This window comes from Crocodylus siamensis, chromosome 11 (genome assembly GCF_052110815.1).
Source record: "Crocodylus siamensis isolate JL-2025a chromosome 11, ASM5211081v1, whole genome shotgun sequence".
Taxonomy (NCBI): domain Eukaryota; kingdom Metazoa; phylum Chordata; order Crocodylia; family Crocodylidae; genus Crocodylus; species Crocodylus siamensis.
The window spans coordinates 61,772,391-61,795,186 of NC_143405.1; the positions used below are offsets into that span (position 1 = coordinate 61,772,391).

General features: G+C 41.1%; 1 protein-coding gene across 3 annotated transcripts in view; it reads left to right on the forward strand.

The window, feature by feature from the left end:
* The first annotated feature begins 1,879 nt into the window (after positions 1-1,879).
* SUCLG2 (succinate-CoA ligase GDP-forming subunit beta) overlaps positions 1,880-22,796 on the forward strand; it is a 164,608-nt gene continuing 143,691 nt past the window's right edge. Inside the window, exon 1 of one of the 3 annotated variants that reach the window (XM_090022437.1) lies at positions 1,880-2,000. In XM_090022437.1, coding sequence (XP_089878563.1) covers positions 1,947-2,000 — 54 coding nt within the window. In that variant the 5' untranslated portion in view covers positions 1,880-1,946. Of the gene's footprint in view, positions 2,014-2,109; positions 2,276-22,796 lie in introns of those variants that run through there. The other 2 variants (XM_090022438.1, XM_090022439.1) reach the window with 2 other exon arrangements.

The window sequence follows — 22,796 nt, forward strand, 5'->3', positions numbered from 1 at the left end:
CTTTGGCATTCACAGTAGAGGTCTTCTTTTCCTATCATCAAATTCTAGCATAAGGAGAATAGGATTTGAAATCCTTCCTTCATCCCACTATTTACAGAGATTGAGTCATAAAAACAGGGATGATAATATTTATTTATTATCTCAGAGGGTACCTAATAGTTGTATATCTTTTTGAAGTCCTAAAATGAAAGGATGAGCTTTGGTGATGTGTATCAGAAAGAAAATACTACTGCTGTGAAAGGAGCTGCTGAGATAATAGATATGGGGGTTTTGCGGTACGGAGGAAGAGTTTTAGGCTCAGCACATTTCTCTGCACAAGGAATATCCTGGTTGTAACACAGTGGCATGATTTAGTATCATCAAAAATTAGGGTTGGAAGGGATCTCTCAGGTGACATCTAGTCCAGCCCTCTGCTCAAAACAGGACCATCCCCAACTACACCATACCAGCCAAGCCTCTGTCTACCCGGGTGTGAGGTGTAGGATTTGCATCTTCCATCCCATTAGAGAACTAGGTCAATTCTCTTCTTAAAATCCGTAGTGGGGATATTTATCTCAGCTCCAGTGGCCTGCCTCTCTCTGTAGTTAGGGCCGATATGTTTAGTGAGGTCTAGAGGTTGCATCTGCCTCACTGTAATGCTTATTGTAAAGAGTTTGATTTTCAGAGGGCTGGTCACGAAGAGGGACTGAAAATCAGGGCTCTCAAACAGGCATCTCAGCAATGGAGGCACTCCATACCTGTACCCTGGAATCGCTTTCAGTGCTTATGCTTCACTTTGGGACTGCAAAAACAGGATTAGAGCAGCCATTCTCAATCAGGGCACCCTGGGGTGCTTTGAGAGCTGGTCAAGTTTGCTGCGAGGTGCCACACGATGTGAGCCTAATGAGGTGTGTAAACGTGATGCATGATATAAAGTCCTGAGATTTCAAACAGGAACCTGCAGCACTAAAAGCATTTTGCCTTGTGATGGTCTCAGTTCTCAGCCACAGAAAACCTGTGATAGTATTTTTCTGAAGTCAGCAAAACCCAACCGAGTGGAAGCAAAGTGCCTCCATCTGGGGGGTGCCCAGCACCTACTAGCAGGGTGCATGGCATTGATTCGAGGCGGGGGTGCCTGGCCTATATCCGGGTGGAGGTATGGCATCTGTAGAGCACCCTGGTACCCACAGGGGGATGCCTAGCATCTATAGGGGAATACCTGGCATCTATCAGGGAGCCTGGCACCTATAGGGGGATACCTGGCATCTATCTTAGGGAGCACCTGGCATCTGTAGGGGAGCCTGACATCCCTCTGGGGGTGCTTGCAGCTATCTGGGGGGCACCTGCCCTCTATGGGGGAGCCTGGCATCTATAGGGGCATACCCGGCATCTACTGATGAGTACCTGGCATCTATAGGAGAGCAAGCCATCTCTCTCGGGGCACCTGTCCTCTATAGGGGATCCTGGCATCTATAGGGGGAGACCTATTATCTATCTGGGGGGGTGCCTGGCATCTATAACGGGGGCCAGCATCTCTCTGGGGGCACTTGGCAGCAATATGGTGTGTGTGTGTGTGTGGGGGGGGTGCCTGGCCTCTATAGGGGAGCCTGACACCTCTCTGGGGGTGCTTGCAGCTATTTAGGGGGAACCTGTCCACTATAGGGCAGCCTGGCATCTATAAGGGCATACCTGGCATCTGTTGATGAGTGCCTGGCAATCTACAGGGGAGCCCGGCATCTCTCTCAGGGTGTTTGGCACCTGTCCCCTATAGGGGATCCTGGCATCTACAGCGGGAGACCTATTATCTATCTAGGGGAGCGCCCGGCATCTCTCCGGGGGCACTTGGCAGCAATATGGTGTGTGGAACCTGGCCTCTATAGGGGAGTCTGGCATCTATAGGGGCATACCCGGCATCTACGTGGGCGCGGCCTGTCTCGGGGTCTGAGGCGGAGCCGAGCCGAGCGAAGATGGCGGCGCCCAGGGCGGGCGCGGCGCGGGGCTGCGCTCTGCTGCGCGGGGCGGTGAGTGGCCGGGGTAAGGGGCCTGCCCCGGGCCGGGCTCGTCGGCGGTTCGCCCCACAAGCCCGGCGGGCACGTACCGGGTCGCTCCGCGCTGCGTCAAGCGGGCCGCGGGCCGGGGGCGGTGTCACGCTGCGGCTCCTGCCCCAGGCGGCGTGGCCCCGGGCCGGGGAGGCCCGCGCCGCCCGTTCCTGAGGGACTTCCGCGCCCGTGACCCCTCACCAACGGCGCCAGGGTTAACGGGCGTGTAACTTACACCGCCACAGCGATATTACGGGGTAACTCGGGTTAAAAGTGATCTTCCCATGGTTTAGTCTTGGGCAATTTATTTCCCTTCTCTCACCCAGTCTTCACTCATCGCTTTCCTAATGCGAATTTAAAAATGCGTTCATGCTGCTTAGCCTCATCTTGTGAGCAGTAGGTGTTTGGCAGTAGGGTGGGGGCAAAAAAAGTTATACTTTAATTAAAACGGCTATTAACGGCTCAAAATAGCAGAAGAACTTGGCGTAGTATGTAATACAGGCAGTCCTCGACTGACAGCGTTTCGCGGTACGACGTTTTGCACTGATGATTTTTATAAATCGACACCCGGTTTCGACTTCCTGACGTCAGTTGCGACTTGACGACGCTCGATCCGATGCAACGTGACATCGCCCGTGTCCCTGGAGAATGTCTGTCTGAATTTCCTTGGATGCTTTCTTTAAGAAAGCGGACGAGGCGCCGGAAAAACCTGCAGCCGGGACTCCCGAGGAGACCCCAGCCAGGAGCCCTGCAAAAAGTCCGGCAGAGTCACCTCAAAGAAGTCCTTCCAAATCAGTACGATTGCTATTTACAATATAAATGCATTAATGTAGCTATATTACTCATCTATAATTGATCGAGTACAAAATCCCTGGTGATTTTTGGTGAAAATAGGGTATCGGGTTTTGGTTTGGGAACCAACCCCCATTAATAACATTGTTTCTTATGAGAAAATCAGTTCCGCGCTACAACATCGCGACTTGAGACAGGGTTTTCGGGAACCAATTGTGTTGTAAGTCCGAGAACTGCCTGTATGCACAAAACTTTACGTTAGGAATAAAGAAAATTGAAAAGTAAAGACCACTTAACCTTGCTGTTAACATCTTGGTGTTTGCAAGAATGCATAAAAAATAACTAACTCCCTAGTTATCAAGACATTATTTAAGCAATGTGATAAGAAAGGTGATATGTTTCTGGCTACGTTAATATGCCTGAGGCCGTTTGGTTATGGGAATACAACTCCTACAGGTTTCAGTGAGTGCTGTATTTATTTAAAATTAAGGTTGTGATCAGGCCTGTGGGGCAAGGATTGCCGGAGAAGGTCAGTAATTGCCATTTTGCACAAGTCTTAGTGATATTATGAAACAGAATTAATGGGCCTTCCTTTTCAGCCTTTAATAGACACAAAACTTCCATCAAAGTTCATGGGAATTTTGTATTCACCAGGGCACCAAGGTGAAGCTCAAGATCTAAAAATAATAAATTGGCCAGATGTATTTTGGACTGATTTGCAGCCAGCCACTTTATTTCACCTTTTTATCTGGTCGGCAACTGCACAGCAATTTTTATTGGCTCACACTTCTGAGTGTGAGCATTTTCCCAACTGGAGCAGTCTTCTTGAGTGAAAAAAGCATGTTGGTAGTCAGTTCTGCACTGCAAGTGTTACTGCAGGGGTATGCTCATGCTTGTTAGAACAGTACTGTGAGTTTTATTTCAGCTAAAGCATATTACTGGCACTGAACTTGTCCCTGGAAAAGAAGTAGTAGGTCTTTGTCTTTTAGGAACATCCTTTAATTAGAGGGGAGCTTTCGCATTGTTCACTGTTGACTGTGTTGTAAACCTAGAAATATTGGTTCCAAACTATGTCTACTTTCTTTTCTAGTTAATTGGGATGCGATGGTGAGTATCTTATTTGACTATTAGGTATAAATTGGTTTTCAAGGACATGCTTTTCATAACAGAGGTTATGAAAGTGCTGTCGATATTAATTTCAAGAGAGTGCTCAGAGCTGTACAAAACACAGCTGAAGATGTCATCCTGCCACGGGGTGCTAGCAATATAGGACTATTATTTTTCAATAAAAACTGTACAAGCAGCTCCTGCATTTATTCCATTGAAATTAATGGGCATAGACTCAAACAGTCAAGATATTGACATGTCTAATACCTATTGTTGTAGGTTGCTCATTAACCAAAGATATTATACCTGTGCATTTTTTTTTATTATTATTTTTTATTTCTGATTGAAGCCTTCAGGCACCATGAAGTTCCAAAAATATTTCAATTTATTAAATATTTGGTTTGCCATTTCTAATGAAAAGACCCTCACATGTATGAGTAGTTTGTTCTGGGACTTGAAACCAATCACTCTTAATCTTAGGGATTTATTGGTGGCAACATTGTATAGATTGGGTGTTGTATACTATACAACCCTCCTAGAATGTTTTCCATTGTTGCCAAAACTGATTGCACTGTTTGTTACTGTATTGAAACAAGTTTTATGAGTGTAAGCAGATGGTACTGCCTCTGAAATCCTCAGGAACAAACACATTCTTCTATATAACTTTGTTTTAAAGGAGCAATATATAGTACTTGACCCCATCACAGGGAAACATTGCATCATTTCCCAATAAAAAAAGGAACAAGTCATTTCTTAAATATATATTTTTACTTTCTGCTGTGAGTTACCTTTTCAGATATTTAAGTGGACTTTTTTTTTAGCCTGATTCCTTTATTTTATAGTCTTGATAAATTATTCAGTGTTTCTTCCTTTCCGGGTTCATATTGTATCAGGCACTTCAGGAGAATAAAAGATGGATCTTGATTGTCCACTGTGCCCTGAACAAGGGTGTTCAGGCCTGTTCTTATTGGTGCAATATTTGTAAAGTGCTCTGAAAAACACTCCAGAGGCTACTGTGTAGCAAAATTCAATCTTGTAGCTTAACAGTACAATGGGTCCCTTTGAAGTCCCCTGTTTACTTGAATGGGAGTTGGGTTGAGCCCTTTGGGACTATGGACTGTTTTCAAAATAGCCTTAGAAATAGTGATCTGAATTTAAAGAAGGAATAATTGAAACTGAATTATTACAGGAGGCTCCAGGCAGGTTTCAGGGTCTTCTTGCAAGGGGCAAATATGTGAAGACCACTCTGAATCTTTAATTTTAGCTCCGACCAATGTGGAGAATCCCCTTCCACAATGTAGGTTTAACAGGTCTTCAAGAAGGCCTCCAAATGTTATGGCACCTTGAGTGCATTGAAAAGCAGCGGTAAGGTGACAGCAGTTCCCTTTAAACATTTTCCAGATGTTTTTAATGCAAAGCTAGGAAAGTTTCAGGCTGACCACCAGACATCTTTCACTCATGTAAAGTCTTCTGTCAGCTCTAAGAATAAACTCAGCTTCCAAAAAAGCATGCTAGCATCAAAACTAGATAGCAATTCCTTGTGTAACACAAACAGACATTTGCTCCATCTCTTCTGTGTTTAATTTACAAATAGTTAATGGTTCCACCAAACATGTTGATAAACCTGTTTGGAGCGGATATGGGGGCATGTTTTCAAAATGTTTAGCAAACACCACACTTTTTGCCCTAGTGAGATAATCTGTCCTTGGGAAATTGAATCATATGCTCTGATCTGATTAGGACCATACCAGCAGACCCTTGTGCCACAAAGACAATAGGAGAAAGAGGGCTCGAGTGTTTGTGTCATTATCTAGGCTTGAACCTCTCATTTCCTTGCAAAGCAGCTATGTTTTTTTCTGCTTTTAATGTGTGATTTTTGTCTTGTCTCATCTTCCAGTGGATTAGTCAGCAGTCCCCAAACTCCTCCAGTCTGCAACCCCCATACAGACCTGCTTTTCTGGAGGAATTCCCTACAGTACTAATTCTTTGGGTACTTAAAATCGACAGGAAATGGGACTTTCACTGCATGTTTGCTGCTCTTCAGCAACTGCTTGCATGCCTGCCCTTGCCCCACTGTGAGAGCTGAACATGGGCAGGGGCAGTATTGCAGAGCAGCTTGTAGGTTGTCAGCCCCTGTTTATTGCAGTCTATGGAGAATTAGGGGCTCACAATCCCACTTATAATTGCTGTTGCTTCTAGTTTGAAAAGTGCTGAGCTAGGATAGTCATTTTCAGCCAGGGTGCCAGGGCAGTAGGGTGCCACACAATGGTATGGACATATGATTCACAAGATAAACCTGGGGAATTCAAATAGGAATCCATAGTGTTAAAAACATTGAGTTCTTGGCCAGAGAAGAATTACTCTATTAGTTTTCTGTAGTCAAAAAAACAAGTGAAAATTAAGAGCTAGCATTTTCTGAGGGGTGCCTTGAGTCTAAGAAGTTTGCGAGCCATTGGATTAGGTGTTTGTAGGATAAAAACAATGGTTAATGCAGTTATTTATTTGTCTACTTTTTTAAAGTGTAGGCTATGAATGGTGGTAGGAAGACTCAAGTGAACTTCTTTCAAGCAAAAGGAAAAACATGGTACTCTTGGCAACAAGCTTCCTGTATTGCATGCTTGTTGGCTACTTTGCTCTGATCACCGTGTGTTTACTTTTCTCTGTGCTGTAATGTGTTTGTCAATATTACTGTATTTACCTGAATCCAAGATGACTTCATATTTAAGATGATCCTCCAATATTTAGATTCCAAACATGGAAAATTTTACAAATTGGAGGGTTCTCTTAAATTTGTCCCCTGCCCAGTGTTATAGCCGGGGAAGCAGCAGTAGGGGTGCAGGTGGTGGTGGTGGGGTATACCCCTGCACCTCCCTGCCTTGTACTTGATTCCAAGACAAGGGGCTTTTACTCCCCTCCCCCTAAGGTTGAAAGGGGAAAAACCTTCCTCTTGGATTCAGGTAAATTGGTATGCTACATGCTAACAAATATACTCGCTCAACAGTCTTGTTTAACTTCCATTTGATCTTGTTGCCTACCAGCTGAGCTACAAAAAGGTTGTGGAGAGGAATACTTGGGAGTTTTGAGCTTCTGTCGGGCATCATGGTCTCTTCTATGCCCATTTCTTACACACCCTAAGTCAGGGTAGGGGTAATGGTTCCTTCGTTTTTTGAAACCCCAGAGCTTCAAAATGTTCAGTATGTCACCAGAAGGGAGAGGATAAGGAGGACTTGCCCTCCTCTGCAAGTGAGTTGTCCATTACTTTGGTTTTCAGGGATATTATTTTGCTGACTCCTGGCCAACTCATTGACACACTATTTTGGGATTATTTAAACAACCCCCTGTTGAGTCTCTGAACACAACTTTTGTAGGCTGAGTGCATTACTGCCTCAATCTTTCTTTGCAGCTTCAAGTGTATACCCTAAGGACCTGCTCCAGCAAATTCCCTTCTTTAATGGCTCTGCTGAAGAAGCAAGCTTCTAGCCATCTGCTGAATCAGTTAGCTTTTTCTTCTTAGTATTTTAATAAAATATGGGACTTTACCAGTCATACTTATGCGGTGATTTCTGCCTATGATGGTAATACAGAAACTGGTCATTAAGGACTGATCTGTAATGAATTGTTGTCCAGATAAAAATCAGATCAATAACTTGATGAAATTAAGGAATGGAAACCTTAGAGCGAAATTGGAAGCATTTCTTAGTGGGGGAGATGAAAGGGAAGTGTTGGAAACCCAGTTACTAGAATCAGTTAAAAACAGATCGGTCAAAACACTGAAGAGCAATACTGCAGGATGGCAACATATATGATGCTCAAAGGCTTTTTTCTATTTGATTTCTGCTACTACTGCTGCTGTTGATGATGTCCTTAGGTAATGGGCAAATCCTGTTGATCTATAAAAGGAGGAATCCTATTCACGTAAACATTTGTTTGTGAGGACAGATTTATTTGTGGTGGTTCCTGTTTCTTTGGAGATTCAGAGTAAAAAGGATGTTTAGTAGGGCTTCAGAATATTTCCTTTCCCCAAAAGTGTGAGTTTCCTGGGTGAATTTACCGGTTTGCTTTTTTAGTTGGTGCTTTCTGTCTCTGCTGGCTCACAGACTTCCCAGACTACAACAGTGCTCCATCCGCAGCATATTGGACTAGCTTTCATTTACTCTGCTAGTTTCCAATGGTAAACAGACAGCATATATAAGTGAGCATCTCCAACACTCATTCTGAGACTGTCCCCCTCAACACTGGCTGGATGCATGGGGAACTTTTTTCATTTATGCAAAGCTCCTTTTTTAATATCTTGGGGTCCATAGATCATTTTTCGATTCTGTCTTACAATTTTGTGGCAAATTCTACTACTGCAGAATATAAAGCCCTTGATCACAAGTTAGAATTCAAAATTAGGTCCGTTCTGTAAAAATGCAGTAATGTTGCTCTGGTATCTAGGTTGTAATGTTGCTCTGACAGACATGTATTTGTGCATATATATTGTATTAAACTTTGCCTTTGTTTTATTACATATTTTTAGTATTGAAAGATTGAACAGCTCTGGAAGACATAGTAGTTTTAAGTGTTACCTCTATCATTTGTATTGTAAAATTGTCTTGTAAAATTAATAGTTCAGGCTTTATTTTTCTGCTTTTCATAGCAAAAAGGTGATTCTTGCTGTTTACAAGTGAGGGACCAAAGGTTATACGCAAGTGCTTATCAGCTAAACGATGCTGTACAAGGTGCACTGGTAACATTGCAACTTTCTGATGTGCTTCCTTGCTCTTCAGAATGAATATGTGACTTTTTATAAAGTGCCCAAGCAATTTATGTTAATAAATCTGAGGATTTATCTTAAAGGTTATGTAGCAGGCAGAAGACTATAACCTTCAGGATCCAGTGGACCCTTGTTCCAAACTGAACTAGGTTTTTATGATTAAACTGTAAATGAAAGAGTTTTATTTGTCTGAAAATAGATGGATACTTTGAGAGCATCAGTAACAGCAACTTAAAAACACCCATTCATATGTTGTGCATTTAGAAAGCTATAGGAACAATAAGCAAACTCATGGGAACAATAACAGGGAAAAATGAAAAATGAGAAGATATTACCAGAGTAGATAGACTCAGGGGATTACAGGAAATGAGCAATAGTCTCAGTTTGTGTCAGAGCAAGAGAGAGAAGCATTTTTACTGTAGTTACTTACCCTATGGTACCTACCTCCTTCTCTTAAATTCTTTGTTAAAAGTGAGGGGTTTGGATGAATATTAGCAGTGCTGTAGAGGTAGGGGTGATTGTATCCCACTTGTTAACTACTGATATACTCTCTTCACTCAGTCTGAAGGTAGCTTCAGAAATGTGTAAATAACACTTTTTTTGTTGAAGAAATCCTCTCGGGTAGTTATGTTGTAGAGTTTCTTTAGTTGAAATCATTTATGTGATTTTTTTGCCACAATTTATTTTCCAAGATAATTACAAATAGCTTTATTAAATAATCTAGAATGAAACGAGGGGAAAGGGGAAATTATGTCATTGGACTCTTATTTTAAACACTAAAGGTAAGGCTCTCCACCCTTCCCTAGCTATGTACAGGCTATGGTCATGACCCACTCCTCCCTGTCTCTCCCAGAGCTGCTTGCTTTTTGCTCACCCTATCCAGAAAGCTCCAGTAAAGGCCTGGGAAAGAGGTGTGACCATGTCCCCATTTTCAAAGTAAGAACAGCACACTGAGTGGGGAAACAGTTGGTTTCATCTGTTAAAATGAAAAGGATTGTGAATTCCCCTTTCCACCTCCCCACTACCTAATGCCCCCAGGAGCTTGGGAGCACAATCTCCATTAATCCTGGTGGGTGCTACTTAGAACTGCTCGTGTTCTGCATTGGGGCAGGGCAGCATCTTGATGTGACTTCCAACTTACCCCAAGACTGTTCATGCTCCTATTACAGAGCTGCACGCAGTGCTCTGTATCACGAGGTATTTGCTAGCTGAATCATGAAAACTACTCTCCCAGGCAGATGTCACTTAGGATGCAAACAAGGGTCCACCATCCCTATCTGTTTTAGGCTGCTTGTTGCATCTTCTCTATGCTGTCAAGTGCCAGAAGGTTTTCCCCTCTCAGCAGCATCTGATAGATTTTTTGTTCGGACCAATTTGCCTGTACCTCCAGCTGTCCAAAGACTCAGGTGGTGTGGCACATAGGTTGTGGCCTCCTTAACACATCCCAAATATTTCCATCTTCTTGGGATAGCATTAGAGAGAACTTTCTGAGGAACTTCACCTTTTGTTATAAATTAATTCTGTTTAATGTCTGTTTTTCCTGCTGCCAAGACCTTTGCTTGTAAAGACATTAAAATACATCCCGCCTCCCTTGGCATTTGGATTTTCACCTTTCACATTTCTCCATATGTTAAAATGGAAACAAAATTTGAATGGAAGATTTATGGCTTGGTCCTAAAGCTGCAGGTTATTGGAGACCAAAGCTTTTCAAGCTATGAAATGCAGCAAATCCACCTGGTCCCACAAAACCTAACAGCAGTGATGTTGCGTGAGCACCGCTCTTTGTTTATAACCACAGGCATGTCTTGTAGAGAGCGCTTCAACAACAGTGGTTGGTTTGAGACTGAGATTAAGTGATGTTCCCAGTGCCACAAAGGAAATGGGCTAGAGCCAGGATGAGAATTGAGAAGGTTTTGATGCCCACTCAGCCTCAAGCTCAAACTGCATAACCAAGACATGTTTCCTGCCCCTTTTTTCCCATTCTGTAGTATGAAAGGACTTTGAAGACTTTTGATCTCCTACAGATTGTCTTGCCTGCCAACAGTTGAATGTCATCGTTGCTGTGTTCATTACTGTACTCTCTCTTACGAGTAGGCAGTTTGAGTTGGCATTGGCTTTGATGGTGACCTCTGCCACTTAGCACCTGATTAATGTTATCAGCTGGTAGGTAGGCAGTGTTTTAAAAAGCTACTAGAAGAACACGCGTCTGATGAAGGATTGCTCCCCCCTACTCCCTCAGCTCGCTGATTAGCTTTTATTGTACAGTGAACTTCCACATGTCTGAAAGTCTCAATCATTCCAAATGCCTGAGCAGAGGCAGCGAATGTGCCTGCATTTCAAGGAAGCAAAAAATCAAAGATTGCTTTGTTTTAAACATGCCTTAAAATACACTTTCATTTGCTTGAAATGTTTGATCAGTGATGTTGGAAAGGTAGAAATCCACTTCAAAGCCAAAGTTTTTGATGGTGAACTGATAATACTGCCTATGGTGTTCTAGACTCTTACTCTGGGATCTAATGACGGCAGGCAGCAGTGTGAATGTCCAGCGTGAATAACAGGAAACAGTAGTAAAAAAGTGACGTGCAAAAGAAAGGAAGAAACTCATAAACTTTGGTCTTTTATTCTTGCCCCACAGAATATTATTTCAGTTCATATTCTGGAGCATGCCTTAATAGAATCCTCCAGGATGATAACTAATTTCTCCCAGTTTTGACTCATAACCTGGTTGTCTTCTGTTTATGGGCATATTGCTGAGAGTGTACCTTGTCTTAATTCAAGAGTCAAACCATCTCATTAAAATCAAGGTGTATTTAAAAATAGTGGGAGAACATGTTATTAAAACTAAAAATGGTATGCACAAATGATGACATGTAATGCACTATGAGAAATACTTACTAAGGCCCACCTTAGCTTAGCATATCTAGTATGTATCCAAGTTCTGTTTATATGTCCTTTCCTTCTGTATCTCTTATGTCTTTAGTACTATGGACATTTATATCTTTATTGCTGAGGAATGTTGTACTGCTCTTACTGCTCAAGTCATAATCCCCTATGATGATATAATTAGGTACTAAAGCGTTTATTATGATGGGACTTCAAGTAATAAAGAGCAGGAGCAAACAATTCTGAACAGCAGTTCTACTTCATGTTAATTTCCTATTTAAAAAAATATAGAGAACCCAGGAACATATATGCTGAACTTTTTCCAAATTGAATGCTCTCTATAAAGTATAAGAAACTCTCAACACTTAAAAAAAAAAAATACCAGTGTATAGCAAAAATGACAAACTTCTGTGATGTATATAGTTAAGACTTCAGAGGCAAGTTTGATCAACCTACTGGTCATAGTTTGTCTTAATATTTCAGAAAGTTATAATTTGGGTGAAGTACACAGCAAATCCATAGGAAGATACGCTATGAGTAGCATAACATTTTTATCTTGTTCGTGATGATAGTTTTTCATTTTGTCCTGGCAATATTTAAATATGAAAAGCATTTCTACAGCATTATATTGTTTGGAAAATATAATTTTAAGGGTTGTAGCAAAAATATGGAAATTAAGCAAAAATATTAAATTGCCCCTCAAGAAATTTGAAATAACAGGGACATTTTTAATTCATGTAGAGAAGATATTTCATTTCCCTTTTTGGGTTAGTAATACATAGCACCAAAAATTTTACTACTTTTGCAAAGTATTTTCTGCAATTGATTATCCAGTTGTATATTGCTATGTGGCTCTATTTTCATCAGATACTTCAAAGGCCTTATTTTTAGGTCAGGAAAGCATGCCTTTCCTAAAGCTTTGAAGTTAGAAATAAGCAAAATGGACTCAATTTGATGAAAATTAATTACGAATGCAAAACGGCAGGCGCCTATTGAAAGCCAGCCCACTGACAACAGCAGAATTGAATCTGCAGTTGTGTTACAGTTTACCCTTCATCCAAGCACAGCTTGATTAAAAAACTCTGAAAATTGGTTCCTGACATATAAAGGTACTGCATGTCCCTTGGACTTAGAAATGTGTGGATGCTCAATACATTTCCATTATACCAATTTATTATGTAAACATAAGGATTTGCTTAAGGAGTTCAATACAAATAATTGTTTTGGAGAAGTTTTCTGATTTTAATCTGACTGCATAGCATTTATCAAGATTACCTTCAAAATTCTACTTGCCCACTTAATGTGATAGGACTAGAACCTGATTTCTGGGCTGTCTAGTGCAGTATCTGAAGATAAAGATGTCTTTTGCTAGCTGTGTCCTGTCTGAAGACTCATCATCCCCAGACACCCTACTGGTGGAAATCTCTGGGAATAGCCAGAATTTGCTGTGGAAAGGCTGGATGACACCTGGGACACTGACTTGGTAACCAGATGGACAGTGTGGTAACTACTCCATGCCTGACCCATGGATACTACTGGCAGTTTTATTATTGACTTTAAGGGTGAAAGACTTTTTTTTCCAGAAGAATAACTATGCAAAAGTGTGTGTATGTGTGTGTAAGCAGATTTACTGTATGGGTATCACATGACATTTAAAGTCTGCGGTGAGTGAATGACACCTCAGTAGCCCATTCTTGCCCATCCTTCCTCACCATGACAAAAAAAAAAAAAAGAAAAAAAAATCAAGTCTTGCGTTTTAAAACATGATTTAGGGGCATCACAAAAGAGAATTGTGTGTGCTTTTCCCAAGAGATATACCTCAAATGAGTTCTATAATCTGGGAGCATAACACCACATTGTGTTATTTCCAAGAGGGCAAAGGTGAGTCTTGGGATCAATCAGCTTGCAATCAGACCGATTATAAAAGAACAAGTGAGAACACGAAGCAAAATCAGTTCAAGGGAATATAGTAGGACAGAAAGGGACAATGAAGAATGGTCTGGAAAGTGAAGTTAAAAAGCCTATTGTAGGAAAATCACTTAGAAGAGGAGCTGAGGCTTTTTATTTTTGTAGAATCAAGGACCTACCTTTCTTTAAATTCCAGCAAAATTTAAGTAAGGCATCCTCGTATCTCCCCTCTCCCCATCTCTTTAGTCTGCAGCAGCATGAATTATTCAGATTATAATTGATGTAATTGTTACTGAAACATTCTGGAAAACTTAGGGTACCAGTGGGTGTGGTGCTGTGGTGCAAGGTTTAAGCAATGCTCTCAGCAGCTAATAGGAAACTTTCCTGAATGAGGGCTGTCCTCTTTCAGTGACCCTTAAAAATGTTTTCCTGTATGGCTTTGTGAAGCCATGAGGCATCGTACATATGTCACTTTAAAGACTGACTAAATAAGCTGTATAAGCTTGTGCAGTTTCTCTGTCTTAGTCTATAAAGTAGCATATCCACCCTGTCTTCTGATTGTATTCAGATAAACTTGGCTCACCGCCTCTCTTTGTGAAGGCAGGCTTAAAAATGTGAATGGAGTGCAAACAGTCGAGTGGTTTTCTAGAACCTCTATGCCTTGGCCATGATTCTGCTGCTGCTTGAGCAATATTACAATGTGAGCAGTACTGAAGGAGATAACCCCACTGAAGCTAGCCAGTGCAGCTGCCCATCCTGCAGGACACGAACAGCTGCTAACTGAGAACGGGACCAGTGCTGCTTCTCTTTTGTCAGTCAACCATGTAGGATGTATGGTGATAGCATAGGAGAGTTGAGAGGGACTTTTGCATTCTTCAGATGCCTAGCGGTTCATAAAATATGGAGCCTTCTGTGGTCCCAGTATCTCTGTCCTACTGGTGGCTCTGAGCTTACTCCAGGGCAGTTGGGCCCATCTCTGCCTTTGGGTGGTAGGCTTAGTGGTCTGGCTACTTAGCCTCTTGGTACTTATAAGGCATTTGCTCAAGAAGATTAATAAGGGGTGTGACTTGAGTGACTCCTGTGAGGGTTAGTGAACGGGTGCTGGGATGTATATTTTGGTATACATCCACAATCAGGAAGATGGGCAGAGAGATGAGACTTCACAGGTTGCTTGCACATAAGCTAATAGGCCTAGTCTTCGAGCTGATAGGTGCAAAATGAAAATGTGTCAACCCTGCTAGAGTGACGAGGGTCTAAGAGCTTTTAGAAGTCAATATTTTGAAAAATGACCATAGAGCAGAAGCCCTAGAATGGTTGCAAACCAGGCTTAATTCCAGATTTTTGTATCATGCTAGTACAGATAGCGATTGTTTTAGCACCTCTATCTTTGTTATACATTTTTGACTGTCGAAAACAATTGTTTGGCTTGAAATGTCTGGATGATCCCTTCCAGCCATCAGGGACAAAATAAAAAATACTTTTTGGACAGGGAAGTAATAAATTCAACTACAAGAGTGGAAGGAAAACTTTTGGAGAGTAAAAAAAAAAAAAAAAGACAGCAACGAGAATGCAATGAATTTGATGCAGAACATTTTTAAGGTCCTATGACTTCTACAATTAAGCTTAATTTGAGCCATGTTTTAAATCTGTATGTGCTAATAAGCGGATAGATTTCTTTAAGTCAAAATGCTTGGGTGAGTTAATACTGAAGACTGAACAAATAAAGATAGAGTAGATTGAAGCAGACAAACAAATGCTTGGGAATGCTTTAACATCCAGCTGCAGAAAAAGCAGTGACTCAGCTTGATGCTGAAGGACACATTATGTTGGTTTCTTATATTAGGTTTGTGCACTTCTGAACACAATGTGGAAAGTATGACCAAGAATGAAAAGGAAGTTAAAGCCATGCATGCTTGAGTAAGTAGATACAGTAATTCAGTGATTTCCATAAATTAGTTGAGAATGTGTTGTTCTATCAGTTCTTTTTAATATTCAGTCTTTTGCTGGTAGGTGGGCTCCCAGGCATCTGAGCAGGGTAGGTGTTGACATCCTGTTTGCATTTTGATCAAAGATGGCTTCGTATCTGTGAAATGTTCTGGACTGACAGCCTTGATTATCCACAGAACAGGTGGAGCATAAGGAGTTGCAGGAAAGCTGCCTCGTCCTGCTGCCCAAGTTGTTTCTGATTCTTTCTTCCAGGGACCTTCCATGCAACCGAGACAGACAAGCCTCCCTGTGTATTCAGTCCTCTGTGTCTTTTTGACTCTGATTCCCAGGTTTAATTGTGACAGGGTAATTTGAAAGGAAAACATGTCCAGTACTCACAGGAATAAGTATCTGATTTCTGGTCATTCACAAAACAGCTGCTAGAGGCACACTGCAGTATCTCTGGCTGCTTTGGTCTTTGGCCAGCTTTTCACAAGAGACCTACAGTAAAAGGCATTGGGTCCCCCTAGAAAGTCCCTCCAACAGCTTTTCCCAGTTTTCCCTTGCTAGGCATCCAGATTAGACAGCTCTATTATTATATTGGACTTGCTTCAGAAAACTTTCTTATTGTGTTAGACTTTGCTTAGCAAGGTTTATTGTTTGCTTTCGTACTGCACTGTGATATGGTTATTTGTGAGCACCAAGTTAAAAAAAAAAGAACTTGGTTATTAGTTCTTTATTTCTCCTTGCTTGAGCTCTGCTTCATGAGGAAAGATAGAATAAATGAGCAGGGCTGTGTGAAATTTCACCAGCCATTTCGTTTCGACACCGTTTCGACCAATTTTGAGGTCAAAACAGCAAAATCAGAATGAAACTGAGGCCATTGAAATCCTTGAAACAAAACAAGGCTAGTTGAAATGTTTCAAAAGTCGAAATGTTTCGACCATAGGCTGGGGATGGGAAGTCGGTCCCAGCTGGGCTGACTTGCCATCCCAGCGCAAGATCCGGCAGGGCATGGGAAGTCAGCCCAGCTGGGTTGACTCTCCATCCCCCGTGCTAGGTCCTCATCCCCTGTGCTAGATCATGCGGGAAGTTGGAGCCCAGCTGGGCTGACTTCCCATCCCCAGTGAAACGTCGAAACAGCCTTTCAATTACCATATCCTTCTCACCCGTGGAACTGCTTTTAGTTAATCAGGGTCTGAAGACGTTAAAACAGACACCATGAGTAGTCAAAGAGGAATTAAGAATTGAAAATTAAATACCTGCTTATGTTTTTGGGATCATGTGACATCACAGCAAACCTATAGATAGGCAGTGTTTTACTAGACCACTTAATTTTTATTATCATTTGTCTAGAAAAGCTAGACTTTAATAGTAACTTCTATTAAAATTGGTTTTGTACACAAAATAGATGGAGAAGGGAGTAGAGTGGAATCCTGTTCTTTCAGGGCCTGTCCTGTTGACATCTGTGATGCAGGATCAGAACTGTCCAAAATCTGGTCTCCATTTGTGGGCTTATTGTTTTTTTGCGTGCACACGTAGGTGCTTATGCCTCTATGGACACTTGAGCACTAAATGGTCTGTGCTCAAGTGCTAAGTTCCAATGTCTGCGTTCCCAAGCACTTGACGTTTTGCTCACAGACACCATTTCCCACATGGCATCATTAAATTCTTTCCACTATATGTTTGGGTTTTCATGTAGATGCATGCTTTTTGCAAAATCGTGCAATACCTCAGGGATGACTGACTTGAAGCTCCAGGTCCTTGGGTCCTTAGTGCCCTTTAAAACTGCTTTTAGCTTGTAACTTTAACTGTTTATGCACATTATAATGCTTTATAATGTTTCTGATCTATAGAGTTGATATGTTCCCATCCCTGTCCGTAGGAGGTCTAGCAGATGAGATAATGATGCAGTAACTTCCTATAAAAGCTGGGTTTGGGGTGGTTGTTTTTTTTAAAGTCTGCTGGAAATTGGTGTCCGATTACTTCTCATAAAGCAACTAAAGTCTACTGGCAATTATTGGATATTTAAATTTTAAGAGTGACTTGAGGGTTCACCCCGTTAGATTACGCTTGAGCGATTGCCACTCAGTCTTTTTTTCCTAAGCATCCTAGAAGGGCAGTGGCTTCTTTTAAGAAAGAAATATGTAGCCAAATAGCTTTCCTCTTTCCCTTCTTCCATGTCTGCTTATGGCTAAACTAATTCCATTTTCTGGAACCAAAATGCCACTATTTCAGGTAAGCGCTTTCTCTTATTTCTGCTATGTTTGTAATCATCTTGATGTCTCCTGCCAGGATGCAGCGTGATTTTTTGCCTCTCTGTCTCCACTCTGCCACGGTTCTATTAAACAACCTGAAAACAGCTTGCTTTGTACATGACAAGAAGAAATTGGGTTTTCCATTGAGTCTCAAATGCTGTGAATGACTTGTGGAAAGATCAGACTAAGCACTAGTTTGAGTTCATGATATGACTGAAAAAGCAACACACACCTATTAATGTGAAAACTTTCTTTGGAGTAATGCTATTAATCTACAATGTTGCTGTCCATAAAGGTGGACTCCACAGTGAGTTTGGGCTGTTCTTCCAGAAAGGAAGGATGTTTCAGTGGTTAGGCAATCTGGGTCAAGTCCCTTGTCCATCACAGACTTCCAGTATCCTGAGCTAAGTAACTTAGCTTCCCTGTAACATGGGACTAGCATTAAGGAATGGGTGTTTCCAAATACTTCAGTAGTGGGAACCATGTAACGTCTCTATTTCTTTAGTGTTTAGTGTTTTGCTGGTCCTCCAACATCTGTTTGCTGAGCTTTGAGTGACTTTGCAAGTTTCTATCATGCACTTACAAGACCAGGAAAAGATTTTCAAAACCAGAAACCTAGAGTTAGTCTCCTAGTTCAGGACTCATATGTCCAAACAAATGGGTGGCTTTTCAAACACACTGAGCCCCCTAAAGCTGTTGGCTTTGGTGGAAGCTGTTGGGTGCTCAGCACGTACCAAAATCGGGATGTATGTGTTTAAATGTGGACTTAAAGAACTGACAGCCCCTGGCTTCTTTACTATTCATTCCATCCAGAACCAGGAAATGCACCAACTGCAGATGCTTCTTCAGCCTGGCAAAGGGTTTTTAAACCTGAAAGCTTGCTAAGAATTTTTTCCCCAGCTACTTAAGTTGGCCTAATAAAAGATACCAGATTCACCCAAAGAACCTTGTCTGCCTATGTCCTTAGACCGACATGGCTACAACCTACACTCCTGACTTCAAGAACTAAATCTTGATGTCCCTTCTTGTCCCTGCTTGCTATCTTGGGCCCTACTCCCAGATGTGTACTTGAATATAGTTTTTTTGTAAACCAGTTTATTTAAAATTGGAAACCCTAGTTATAAAATAGTTTGAGAAGAACCACAAACACAATGATAACTAAACCCACATCTTTTCTATTTTTTTCTGTGTGGTGCGATTAGTTTAGTTATTTGACATTAACATCTTGTTTCTAAGAGGTGTGGATCTGCTACTAATACTACTAATTATCCAAATGAACAGCCTGCCTAGCTTCTGAAAAACAGGAGTCTGTTTAATGACATATTTCAGTATCCTACTTCTTTGTGTATTTTGAAGTTGAGATGCTTATATCAACTGTAACAATTGTAGTGACAGGTCTCACTTATCCTGAAGAGTGACTGTACAGTTTAGGAGTATAAAACGGTAAATTGCCCGTACTGTTTATTGATCAAAATGTCCTACTGTACCCTTGCAAGTGTGTTGGAGTTGATTTTTGTCCTCTAATTTTTTTTCTTTTGAGAGAGTTCATTTTACCGTGCAAGAAATTGCACAGTATAGTTAAAAAGGTAAAGGAAATTAAAAGATTTATAATTACTAATTGGAATATGCTGTTTGTATCTGCTGTCTTTTAATCCATTTAAAATTAGTCCTATTCAGAAGCCTATTCAGAAAAACAGAGCTTGCCTACACATGGCCCTTTTATGTGGGATTAACCTAAAATCACCATTTTTAAGGCGCATTAAGGGCACGTGTTCACACATGTGCACCCTTAATGCACCTTAAAAATGGCAATTTTAGCCTGATCCTGCCAAAATTTGATACCTGCTTAAATCAAGTACCAAATTTAGGTGTAGTTAGCTAAATCACATTAGCCTACGTGTAGACAATGCACATTAATGCAGTGTGTGTCAGTGCACATTAGCATGGCTACATGTGGGCTAATGAATTTAGCTATGCAAGCCTAAATTTAATGCACTTTAGCATGTCTACATGTAGATGCACACCTAAATCCCCTTAATGTGCCTTAAATAAAGGTGCATTAAGTTTAGGTGCATGTAACTATGCATTGTAAACATGCCCACAGTCTTATAATGTAGGTACTTTAATTTGAAAGTTTTCTCCTGCTGAACTTAATGGGAAATTGAATGGAAAGCTGATGTTAAATAGGGATTGTTTACAAAGTTATGGATGTGCTATCAGCTTCAATAAGAACTCAGTAATCAGCCACTCATACTGGCTTGGTCCATAGGATGGCAATGCCCGTTCCTGTTAGAAGGAGATTCAGGGGATTTTCCTACAGGTTCAGGTGACACTTCATTGCTTATGAAAGCAGAGGGCTAGATTGAAAGGTGGCGCTGAGTATGGGTGCATTTCTGAAATGGTCTTTTGGAAAGGACAAAAGATACCTTAGACATATACCACACTCCAATGAATATCTTAAGCCTTTAGGTTCCATTTTACACTGCAAAGTGTGTCATGGGTTCTTGCGCAGTAAAATGCATGATTCCTTTCCAAAAATGTACTGTGAATGAGAAGGACAACACATTCATAATTCCCCCAGACATCCTGTGTCATTAGAAGGAGCACAGTTTGTAGCGTTGGTCCTTTGTCAGATGCAGCCTACTCTGTCTCATACCCAGACATTTATGCTGGTTGGTATGCATGACTGCTCTGCTCCCTGCCCTTCTCAGCCTCCTTTCCACCATCATCTTTACAAAAAGGATTAGCGGCCTTCCAGTGCTTTCCCCTTGGAGGGGTCTTGTTCATATCCAAATCACAGGAATCCCTTTGCCCTCTTACTGCTCCATGCAGCCTCCCAATCTTGGTAACCATTAGGAAGGCAACGGGGCTCACAGCAGTAAGCACTCAGGTTACAAATGCTGCATTTGGACAGCCTCCAAAATTATTGTGTTCAATGCGATTTACTTAAACCCCCGTTACTTTATGAATTACAGGACTTTGTGCAGCTGGCTGTAGCCCTATGCTATTCCTTTTCCTCAGGAAGGAAATTTCTACACGATTCACCCAGTGATTTCTGCCTTGATTCCTTCCCATGAACAAAGGGTTGCCTTTCAGAAACGCATCCAGTTTTGATTTTTAAGATTTAAAATGACAGGTACCCCCACCCCCACATTCCCTGGTGGGCAGCTCAGTGAGTAATTACCCTTATTGTGGGGGGAGGAGGGGCGGGGAAATGCATCATTTCCTATTTGAAATATTTATATGCTAGCTAATATCAAGCCAGAAAGCAAACAAGTAAGTATATTTAAATAGAAGCACAAGGTAAGAGAGGTTTATACATACACAGTTTATGTGCAAAATGAATGAATGATAGTAGAGATAAGTGCTTACAAAGACTGTTTCGGAAATGAGCTTGGTCAGGTGTAGTATCATTCCTTGACACCAAAACTAACGGAAGAGTTGGGATGACATTAAATGAAAACCTGGGGGGAATCAGATTGTTTTAAATAGCTTCTTCAGCATATTTACATGGCTTAATAAAACCTACTGATTTCAAAGTTGGTTCCTCTGAAAGCTGCCTCCCTTAGTTATCTTTTTTGATGCTCCTTCTGATACGAAGATCTCCTGCAGTATTGTCAATGACATTTATTGAACAGCTCATGGTGTAATAGAAAGCTTTACTACTTTTATTGACAGATAGTACACTTTTTCATTACAGTTGTCTTTGTGTATTTGTTTCCTTTCATATATACTTGGAATTGTAAAGATTGCTTTGTATTACAGGTCATAGCACACAAACAAATCAACTAAGTTGTGAAACAGTACAGAATATGATGGATAAGCACATAGATTTTTTTTGGTTAGAAACCTTTAGTTTGGATAAGGTACGCTAAACACAATTGCCTCTTTTCTGTTGAGGGACCCTTCCTAAAGATATTTTCTCCCCCTTATTTCCCCCCTCCCTAGATGACTTGTTTCAATGTAACCCATTACAAGATGTTCCATATTTATAAACCTTGGCACCATAAATATTTGACATCATATCATTTGCATGGTTAGAGCTCTTGCATACCATGGCGCACAGGATCTATGAGCACACGTTATAGCTATATTGGCTCAGTGAAGCAGTACACAGGGGGAAAGAGAGGGAAGGCGAGAGAGATTAATTTGAATTTTATTTGACCGACCTTAAAGTCAGATGCTTTTACCATGCTCGTCTTTACTTCATGGTATGAATATTGGTTTTCTACCTGGAATGAAGAAGGGATGTAGGAATCCAATGGAAATGGTCTTTTTTGTTTCTTTTTACATTTATCCAATAAAGTGCATGAAGCTGGCTTTATTTAAACATATTACGACAATCAAAATCATACGAGTCAAAGACAGGGACTCATAAAATAATCCCCATAGATGCATTTTCTTCTTTTATTGATTGTGAGGGTACAGACTATGGATTTAACCTGAAATCTCTTGCAAGGAAAAATAAGTCTTTTAGATTAGCTTGCTTTTTCTGCTGAAGTTGTCATAAACTCCTCACTAAACCAGACGAGGCAAGTCTTGCATGATGCTTACAGTTATCTACCACTTGGTTTTCAAAGAACCGTACTGATATTAATGGATTAGTTGATTAAATTTTGCTATATAAATCTTAGCTGAAAATATCCTTGTCAATAAGCATGAAGAGCAGGTATTTCTTCCTTGCCCATTTGAAATGAGTGAGGCTGCAGCTTCTGGCACTCCAGCATGATCCAGTTGGCATTTCTGATGTCAAAACCCCCAACAATTCATGGTTGAGACCTCATACCTGAAATACTCTGAACTAAAATAGAAGCCCTCATACACCTGTTATATTGAGTAGGTAGGGAGGAGTACTTCACCGGCATGTGAAGGCTGACCTGGAAGTGTGAATGGTGACTACCTATCTGGGTTGGAGAAATTGGGTGTGAATCAGTAAAAGGGCAGTTTCAGTTGTCTTTCTTCTCAAATCCACCTTTCCTCACACGTTTGTCCCTCTTTAGCCACTTTCAAGCCTATTATTGTTGTAACCTGAGTGTGGAAGGCTTTAGTTGGCTGATGATGGTACGCTAGTGACAGGATAAGCAAATGCAGTCTAAATGTACAAGAGCTTTAAAAGAGACTAGTTAGGAATTTAGAGAACTGTAAATT